The sequence below is a fragment of the Acanthaster planci genome, linkage group LG09 (assembly GCF_054643075.1).
Source record: "Acanthaster planci isolate LZ-2023a linkage group LG09, COTS_SCS, whole genome shotgun sequence".
In the NCBI taxonomy this organism is placed as follows: Eukaryota; Metazoa; Echinodermata; class Asteroidea; order Valvatida; family Acanthasteridae; genus Acanthaster; species Acanthaster planci.
This window is the reverse complement of record NC_141785.1, coordinates 5,339,926-5,350,254: the sequence shown is the minus strand read 5'-3', so window position 1 is coordinate 5,350,254 and position 10,329 is coordinate 5,339,926. Positions and strand designations below refer to the sequence as shown.

General features: G+C 40.4%; 2 protein-coding genes across 2 annotated transcripts in view; one reads left to right on the top strand and one right to left on the bottom strand.

The window, feature by feature from the left end:
* The first annotated feature begins 535 nt into the window (after window positions 1–535).
* Window positions 536–5,824, top strand: LOC110976945 (uncharacterized). Its single transcript, XM_087141400.1, has one exon. It carries the CDS (start codon window positions 536–538, stop codon window positions 2,438–2,440), a length of 1,905 nt encoding a protein of 634 aa, XP_086997526.1. The 3' UTR covers window positions 2,441–5,824.
* Window positions 5,825–6,483: 659 nt separating this feature from the next.
* Window positions 6,484–10,329, bottom strand: part of ints2 (integrator complex subunit 2) — a 48,521-nt gene continuing 44,675 nt past the window's right edge. Inside the window, exons 17-20 of the mRNA XM_022230697.2 lie at window positions 8,683–8,901; window positions 8,187–8,292; window positions 7,665–7,832; window positions 6,484–7,152 (exon numbers count right to left, since the gene is read on the bottom strand). Of these exons, the coding sequence (XP_022086389.1) occupies window positions 6,992–7,152; window positions 7,665–7,832; window positions 8,187–8,292; window positions 8,683–8,901 (654 nt within the window). The 3' untranslated portion in view covers window positions 6,484–6,991. The remainder of the gene's footprint in view (window positions 7,153–7,664; window positions 7,833–8,186; window positions 8,293–8,682; window positions 8,902–10,329) is intronic.

Sequence of the window (10,329 nt, the reverse complement as noted above, 5' to 3'; positions counted from 1 at the left end):
ATGAATGGTAACATTTGATATTTTTGCATTTTATAGCCAATTATCTGTCACACAGGTCTACAAAAAACTTTCCATACCCACCAAAAGACAGCAGTCAGTCTTACCAGCCACCAAACTTTGAATCCTGTGGATTTTGAAGAACCTGGTAAGGTTCTAGTTATTCCTTTCATTCAATTTAGACTAGGCATTTGTGCAAACTTGTAAATATGTCTTGATCCTATTGTGCAGGGCTTACCTAGCACTGACTTCAAATTTACAAACACAACTCATAATAAAGTCCACCACCTGGCACTTCAACCCCCCCTCCCTCGGATCAACAAATTGTCTAATTAATCTTTTAAAAAAAGGAATGCTGTACTTTTAGCATTATGTCAATTAACCCTAACCCCCTGGGATGCATGTAAAAAAACTATATTGAAATTGGAGGATCGACTGAGGACTGTTCAGGTTAAAAAGAAACAATACTTACAAATGTTTATATTTTTCACAGATCTAGAGATTTCTGTGGCTTTTCTCACATCCAATCAAAACAACAATGTCAACCGCTGCTGAAATTCTGGAGAAGATCGGTGAGAGTCATCTAGAATGCTCCATCTGCTTCAACCGTTTCGCTCAACCCAAAGCACTAGACTGTTTACACTCTTTTTGCCTGGACTGTCTCAAGCATCACAGAGATAGCCAAGATCCGTACGCCAGAAAAATCAAATGCCCCCTGTGCAGACGTGACACCACACTGCCAAGTAACAGGCTCGAAGATCTGCCTACTAACCATGCACTGAGCGCTCTCGTTGAAGATGTTGGAAAACGAGAACAGCTTCTGCAGGGTGAAGGGTCAGAGATCACATGTCAAAGCTGTGATGAGCAAAATCAGGCACTTTCATTTTGCAACGAGTGTAAACATTTTCAGTGTCAAGAGTGCCACGGGGCACATGCCCTCCTACCAGTAACAAAATCTCACAAAATGTACATGCTGGCCGAGCCTCAATCGAGATGGACTGCCCACAAGAGCAAACTAAGAGAAGACCCAAAATGTGAGAAACATCCGGATCAGAATATTAACATTTATTGCAACACATGTGAGAAGTTGATTTGCACAACTTGCTCTGTTCTGAAACATGAAAAGCATTCTTGTGCAGACATATCAGAGGCTTTTGATAAATGCAAACAAGAAATTGCAGCAGCAATGGCAAAGGTTGAAAAGAAGAAAACACAACTGAAGAATGCCATGAAAAACACAGCCAAATCTCGCAAGAAACTAGACACCATGTTTGAAGCTACCAACAAGAAGATCTCCCAACAAGCTGACAAGGAGGTTGCTAGGATTAGGGAGATGGAACAGAAACAGAAACAAGAGGCCAAAGAGATCTACCAAGACAGAGTCAAGGCATTTGAATCTTCTGACAACATCAATGATAGACAGCTGAGAGAAGCAAGGCAGATAATGGATGAGATATGCCTAATTATGAGTCGAGAATACAAGACTGAGATCTTATATCATAAGCAAAAATTCTTGCATGCTCTTAGTAAACTTACCTGTGCAGAACAGCCACGGATGGTGCCAAAAAAGTTGCACTTCACCAACTTTCAAGAGCATGGGGAGACTGCAAGGACACACGGACGGCCGATTCTGAAAGAGGAGAGAGGGCTGGTGGAGCCAAATTTGAAAGAGGACTCAAAGTGGAAACTGGAGACAAATATGGAACTATGTGGAAAGCATGCAATTACTTCTGTTGCAGTTTTCTCCAACAATGAAATAATCACAGCAGATTATGGATACAAACAGCTTGTAACTTATTCACCAACAAGCAACACACAATTCCCTTTCACCCCTAAAATACTCCAAATTGCAGATATCACAGATCCATGCCAGGTTGAAGTGAACGGGTTGGACCATCTCATTGTCCTAGATGGTCTTGCAGTCAAGACCTTCAGCAGAGAATATCAACTCCTCCATCAGTTCCAGCCAGGAATTGATTCAGACAGCAAACCAACCTGCCTGGCAGTGGATGAGGACAATCTGATAGCTGTGGGCTACAAGGCCAAGGGAGAGATCAGCCTCCACAACCCAGATGGAACCCTCATCAGGAAACTACCAGCACCAATGATTGAAGATCACCTGGCTATCAGCAAAAAGCGGATCATCTACACCAACCGAGTGAGGGGAAAATTGGTTTGTACAGATTACCATGGAAACACAGTATTCAAAACAGACACACAGAAACCAAAAAGTGTATGCGGTGACAGCCAAGGCAACATCTATGTTACCAAAGGCTTACCCTCCTTCCCAGGAGCGGCAGATATCCATGTCTTCAGTAACGGTGGAAAACACATTGAATGTGCCATCAAGCAATGCATGTTTACAGTTGACATGGCAATCACACCAGCAGGCAATCTGGTGGTAGGCAGATTGGGTGTCTTACAAACCTACCGTCGTGTGTGACAACAGACATCTGTCGCAAACAAATCCAATCAAAGGTCTTTCACACGCAAGTTTAATTGTAAGCATGCTGCTTATTCACAGCAAATTACTTGGCACAATTCAAAGAGACTTTGACAACTGACCAAGTAACTTTCAAATTTTCATTGTTTTTTCACAAATGTCAGTCCATCAGTTCAATGGATAATGAGGAATAAAAGAGGTCGGCAACCTGGATATCATAGAGGACGATAATAACCAAGCCAAAGGCCCCTGGCAGATGTTAAACATGGTTGTTTAAAACAATTTCATGTATTCCACTTCATAAATAACTTTTCTGTTCAAACATCCAATCAAAATTGTTTTGTTTTCCCATGATTTTGTTCAACAATACACCTAAAAACACTACCACATCACACTTTGTTTACACATGGGCTTTCCTACGGCAAAATCCATTGAGCTCTAAAAGGAAATTGCACATGTAGACAAAGCATGACATCATGTTTTAGCTATTTTATCCTGCTGTGAAATATCCCTCACAACATATGAATGGCATGTGTCTGCAAAACTCTCCTTGCACGGCGGTGTAGAAAGAAATGTTGGCTACACGACCAGTGGTGTACATGTATTGGAGTCTATAACAAGTCCCTGCAAGTCCCAGTAATGCCATTACAAGGCCATCACTAGTCCTCAGTCTTTAGCCAGTCTAAAGCTACTCAAATGAACTGTGACAAAAGCCTTTTGTCCGTGTTCACCCTGTTACTATGATTGGACTTTTGACTAGACTTGTGACTGGCCTTGTGACTGGACTTGTGACTGGCCTTGTGACTGGCCTTGTGACTAGCCTTATGACTAGAATTGTGACTAGAATTGTGACTGGCCTTGTGACTAGCCTTGTGACTGGCCTTGTGACTGGCCTTGTGACTGGACTTGTGACTGGCCTTGTGACTGGCCTTGTGACTGAACTTGTGACTGGCCTTGTGACTGGCCTTGTGACTGGCCTTGTGACTGGCCTTGTGACTGGCCTTGTGACTGGCCTTGTGACTGGCCTTGTGACTAGAATTGTGACTGGCCTTGTGACTGGACTTGTGACTGGATTTATGATGGAACTTGCGACTAGACTTGTGACAGAACTTGTGACTGGACTTTTGACTGGACTTGTGACTGGACTTGTGACTGGACTTGTGACTGGCCTTGTGACGGAACTTGTGACTAGACTTGTGCTGGACTCGAATACAACACTGTACATAACATATAGATTCACTGGCTGAACTATACATGCCTATCTAATGATCATTATGAAGGTCAGTGACTCCCATGGATGAGGGTTAAAATCCTTAAAAATGGGTGTCAACATTTCATTTGAAGCCAGGAAAGCATCACATGCTAAAAACCATCCACATTGGGGGAGGCTCTTGTCCAAAAGAATGGGTAAACTATGATTATAACTTTTAAAAGAAAGTTTAATCCAAAAATTTGATCTCTGTCACAAAGGATTGTAAAACTGCAGGTTGCTTTATCTAGATACTACTGAACTCCCAACCTGCATGTACACTGGCTGCCCTGGCTTTCATGTTTACCAAAACACAACACTAAATCATTGCTTCTTGTGATAGTCAATCCCAGATATGAAGAAAAAGAGTTTGAAAACTGTCAGTACAAAAAAGGTGATTTCGTTTGTAGAAGTGTTTTCTGAACTACACAATAAAAGAAGCCAAATTGCTGGCAGAGTTTTCTGTTAGTTTTCAGTTTTTCAAATTAGTTGCAGAGGAAATGCAGTGATTTCAGTGTCAACTACAAAAGCAGAGACAATTGAATTTAATGGTGATGAAAAACAAGAGTGAAAAATGGTTGAATACTTTGGGATGAGAAACCTTTTCTTTTATTGTCATTGCCAAAGTATCAAGCTTTATTAGTCTGCATGAATCGCATTGACTTGACTGTCAGGTGTTGAAGGTATCAGAATGAAATACTGGATTTGCCATTTATTGAGTGGTAAAGAATCAGTGATTATCTTAGAGAAACCTGGGCTGACGAGAGGTTACTTTGTAAAATGATACTTTTGTTCTTGAATACACGGCTAGCATTTTTCTCAAAAAATTCAGACTATATTGCATTATTATTCTAGAATATAGCCTGATTACTTTAAGTCAAGCTGGGTGTCAGGAAGTTGGGATAAATTTTTAATTGTTTCAAAATGCAATCAATATGAAATTTTCTGAATAGAAAAAGTGTGGACAATGATATACATTTGCAGCATTTTAAAAGATGAAAGGGTTGTTTGGAGCAAAGTAAAAACATTACATTACCCTCAAAATGTAATTTACTACTTTTGCTGACACAGTCACAGACAGTCATAAATTCCTTCCACATTTGCCCCGGTACACAGACACACAGGGGTCATTTGACTGATTTTGACCGAAAGGATGAGGTCAAGGATGTACATTATCTCACAAAAGTGTGGGGCTGATGATAGCTTACATTGTAGTGTTTGCTTGTATAAGGTACGGCTACGTTGTACCTGTCTGTTGAAGAGAACTCACCTCCTCGTTTTACAATGATGGCAGAGATATCTCTGGTAGCAGCTACACGGCAGTACTGTCCTGACCAGCAATGAGGGCGCTCTTCAGCTCCTGGCTCTCAGCGTGGGTGGGCTGTGGGGTCAATCACATATGCAATAAAAATGTAAATTAGATCTTAAAGGCTGCTTTTTATCCAGTTTATTACACAATTAGAAAGAACACGTATTATAATACTTTGGAATTGTGTATGTGGCTAGCACTTTAACACTGCTAAAATATTGTCAACATCTTATTTCAATCATCAATTTATCAACAGACCAGATCACATGACTTCATTGCTTCAACTGAAAATTTTTAATTGTTGTTTTCAAAACCAAAATTGGCATGTAATTTCTGGTCTAATATGGGCAATTTACAATAGTGTGCCTCCCTTTTCAAACACGCATTGCGTCAACTTTTAAGCAATGTGATTGGTCAATGCGTTGCAAACTCTTGGAGGCACACTATTGTGAATCGTCTGTATTAAATGAGTTGTTCTCAAATATATTTTAGAAAATGGACACTTTGTTGATAATACATGTACATGTATGCCCTTTTCAAATGCTGGCTAAAGTTTTGAAAACTGAATAAAATGGAGTGATTAGGTAAACATGGAATCATTTACATTTCTGCTATCAGTTCCTGCTGTATTTTTGACTGAAACTTCTTAAAAACTGAATTACGTATTAATTCTTTAGTTTTTGCTAGAAAACAGCATACTTACAATCACAGCACATTTGAAGGAAAGTCACCATTTTGAATATTTGGAATAAGCTATGGAGATAACTGAATTTAACTGCTAAACAGAAAGATAATTTTGCTTCATTAAACGTTGAATTCCCCACAATCATTTCAATTTGGTTTCTTTTTTGAAATGGACTAGATATGGACATTTCAACATTTGATTTTTAAATCCGGAACAATCTGATACAGATCCCACTGTTATGTGCACACTGAGGTACATTAAGTTATTAGTATAAAAAGGGAAAAATATGGACTACACGGACATTACTCTGTGACTTAATAACAAGACACAGGGGCCTCGCAACGGCACAAGAGTTAAGTCAAATTCAGTGAAGGGTAGATCATGATGTAAAGTCGCAAAATATAAAAAGGAAAAAAAAATCAACGGCACAGCCATTGGTTGTCCTGACAACAGGCACATGTACATACAGGGTTCCCTGGCAACTACACGAAAAGCCCATTCAAACTCAGTGAAATGTAAAATGTGACGCAATGCTATAGTTGAGCCCTTTCCCTTTGCTAGTTACGTTAACCTTCAGCCTTTGACCTTTGACACGCAACCTTCAATTGCTTCAACTAGCACCATGCAGGGTATGACAGTCATTTTCTTCAGCTTAACCGCTGCCAAAATATCTTACTCATGCGTGCCAGTCACCTTTCAGAAAATTAACTCATAAAAACCTCTGTTGGTGCTGTAATCAATCAAATCTATGCATCTTTGAAATGAAGAGAATTAGAAAAACTGTTGAAAGAAAACACCTGTTTTCATTTTGTCTCTTTTATTACAAATGAGCTGAGAGATCGCTCAACACAAATATACATTATAAACACTGACTGTAATGTCATTTCTGTTGTCCTTTGAATAGGCTTCCCTGTACTGATGATGCCACACATGTCTCCATGTTCACTTTCCTACGGGGCCAGGGGGCCCATGGTCCCCTGAGCACCATAGGAAAGTACACGATGTAACGAGTGTGGTATAACCAGTACAGTGGTCTATTTTACTGTAAAACCTTCCTTTATGCCTCCCTTGAAAAACATTTATTACAAAACTTTTTACAACTTCATCTTGTCGTTATAACATCCATAATCGTTATAACTTCAGGAGACGACAAACTCCAAACCAAAGAGTTTGCAATGAACAAAAACGGGTTGCTCGACAAACTGAATCTTGCAAAATAAAAATTATTTTCAAAATGAAAGTGATAACCACTGATTAGTCGTTCCAAGTTTTAGTCTGCATATTCCTGCATTGCAGCTCTAAATCTCATCAGAAAATTTTCTTGTTGACTACAGCAAACTTGACAATGTCCCTGAACGTGTTCTCTACGGCCATGTGCAAGACACGGTCACTGTTCCTTAGGTTGAGATCCTCTGGTCTTTGCTGGCTCCCTTTAGACGTAAAAAGTCCAAAGCTACTACTGTTCGTTCCTGAGGAAACAACGAGAGCAGAGAAAATGAATTATCACCTGGTAGCCATACCAACTGGCAAGCCATAATAGTGCAGTTTGGCTGATGTTAACTCTTTGTATAAATCATCACATCACATTCAAAGAGAGGCTGAACTTGCACAATCGATTTGAAAGAGATGCTTCACTTACAATTTTTAGTAGTCAGCAGGGTATGACTTACTAGCTTAACAACAAACCTACAAACCATCACACATGAGATTTGTGTTTGCAAGTTCGGCCTCTCTTTGAATCTGATGACATACTTGTAATGCCTGAGAAAGCTTTGCTGCTGTTTCAGCTAGCCGCAGGCAAATGTGGTAAATAACAATTCGGAATAATTCTACAGCATGTGGAAAAGCAGCTTTTAAACAAAATTCAAATACTGAAATGATTCCACTGACGAAAAATCAGACCCTCTTTCCCCATGAAATCCAAGTTTGTTAATGACTAATAACGAACAAGGCAGTGAATTCTTGATAAAAAAAACCTCACCTGCGCGCATGGGTGAGTTGACTGCAGCCAATCGTGACATGCACATACGGCCAATTTGGGTCAATAGAGAGGTCACGTCCTCGTACATTGGAGGAAAAGCCTGGCATATTCTGACCAAAGAGGGCAGCGTTGGCAGGAAGAACTCACACAGGCTCTCGCTGGGCAGGACTTAAGTGAAAAAAAGTCGGGGAAAAAAGAGAGATTAAATTAACACATTATTAACCACTTGATGCCAGATAATAAACACACATAATTTTCCTAATTTGTTCCACGGAGGATGTGTACACTCGTTTAACAATTCCCTTTTTTTTTCATTTCTGCGGTTGGCATAGTAACGTGTTGTGCTTTGTTGGGTCAAAAGCATAATTTGCAAGGTTGAAGAATTTGGGGGTAAAAACCCACCCCAAGCAGCTTTTTCAGGTAAGAAAATATGACAGTAACTGGTTAACTATGACTTTGGAAATCTGCCACAGTCCTGTAGGTCAGTTTACGCTCAGGCAAATTTCAGATCTTAATTTTTACCAGTTAGAAGTGTCGACATAACATTGATAGCTAGTCTGGCGACACTCAAGGACTTGGGCAGAGCAAACTGGAGACAGAGGTGGGACACCAGTTCAATGGCAAAAATCTAGAAGACAAAGCAAATTAAATGAAGAATTTAAACAGGTTAAAATTCTCATAGGTAACCTACATGCCTGTATTTAGCGCAGGCCATGTTCAGACATGTCTAAAGCTACATCTACATCTTTACCAACTGCAAATACGTGGACACATGCTAATGATAGCCATAGCCACAGCTCTAAGCTTTTGGACACGGCCTTAAGAAGTGTCCAAAAGCAATGTCAAATTGGCAAAAAATGTGTCAAGTGTGTTTTTTGGTCCAAAATTTATTTTAACCCTATTCCAGTCCCAAATCCTCCAATTTCAAAACGATTTGGCATATACCCTAGGGGATTAGGTTTGAAGTTCCACAGAATCCTGATATGACTCAAAAAAGTTGAAACTAATTTTGATGAACCTGTTTATCAGTCTGTGGTTGGCTGAGCAGCTCTGGTATGAAGTCCAGACAAATGTGCATTGACGGGATACCAGCGACGGTGATTGGGAGCAGCTCGCTGGCATAGCCTTGGAAGTGAATGAGTTTGGCGAGGTTGGGGTCAGCGATGAACATCTGATGGAGTTGGGAACAGACCAGGCACTGAACCTCACACAGTAAACTCAGTTTGCTGGACACTTCCTGTCAGAAAATAACCAGAAAGAGAGAGAATCAAGGTTAGAAATCAGCACTGAAATCCAATCAACAAGTTGGGAACAGGTAACAAACCTCAAGCAGAACCAAGTTGGGAACAGGTAACAAACCTCAAGCAGAACCAAGTTGGGAACAGGTAACAAACCTCAAGCAGAACCAAGTTGGGAACAGGTAACAAACCTCAAGCAGAACCAAGTTGAGAACAGGTAACAAACCTCAAGCAGAACCAAGTTGAGAACAGGTAACAAACCTCAAGCAGAACCAAGTTGGGAACAGGTAACAAACCTCAAGCAGAACCAAGTTGGGAACAGGTAACAAACCTCAAGCAGAACCAAGTTGGGAACAGGTAACAAACCTCAAGCAGAACCAAGTTGGGAACAGGTAACAAACCTCAAGCAGAACCAAGTTGGGAACAGGTAACAAACCTCAAGCAGAACCAAGTTGGGAACAGGTAACAAACCTCAAGCAGAACCAAGTTGGGAACAGGTAACAAACCTCAAGCAGAACCAAGTTGGGAACAGGTAACAAGCCTCAAGCAGAAAAAAATTTTCAAGCAATAAAATGTTTGAAGCTGGCAATGTTGCATAAAAAAAAAACCCACCTACAGGTCACTAAGGTCAGGTTGCTGTCAATAACTGTTTATCCTTTTCATAAGCAAATGCGGTCTACTTGTCCAATTTTGTTTGGGGTTGGAGTTTACTGCCCACATACTGCACTTTGTACCTGCAAGCCCTTCGACTTCACAACCATGTAAGCATTAAAGAACAGCAGTGATGAATACAAGTGTCAAATACAACATAGGTTGGCTCAGCTGACTACAAAATATGTTGTTCTATGGTAAAGGTTCTTGCTCAGACTACATATACAGTGGAACGCCGCTATAAGGAACATGACAGGATCCACGCTAAATGTTTGGTACAGCGATTGTTCGGTATGGTGAAATTAACTGCCAAACATTTCGTTGCCAGGTTGAATAGCGCCCTCTCTTGTCTAACTGCAGTGCGCCCTCTTGTGATACTATGATTTCGCTATTTTCGTGATGTTTTGCCGTTGCATTCATGTTTGGGGTTTCTAGAAATGTATCTGTAAATTATTTAATTCTTATTAAATCTTGAGTTACAAAACTGATCTGGAAAAGTCGTGAAGCTACTCGGTTGATTTGCAACTGCATAATGTTCAGTAGGTTTTGTGCACAAAATATTGGGAGCCAAGGACGATGTTTGGTACAGCCGAATGTTCGGTATAGCGGTGTTCAGTATAGCGACGTTCCACCATACATGCATGTAGTCATTGTAGTGGCAATCCGAAGGCAGCATGCTGCACTAAGAATGCACACCTATGAAAAGCGGCAGAGAATGCACCAAGCAAATAATTAACTACTTGTACACGTAGTTGGACTCAGCTTGACCTGTTAAT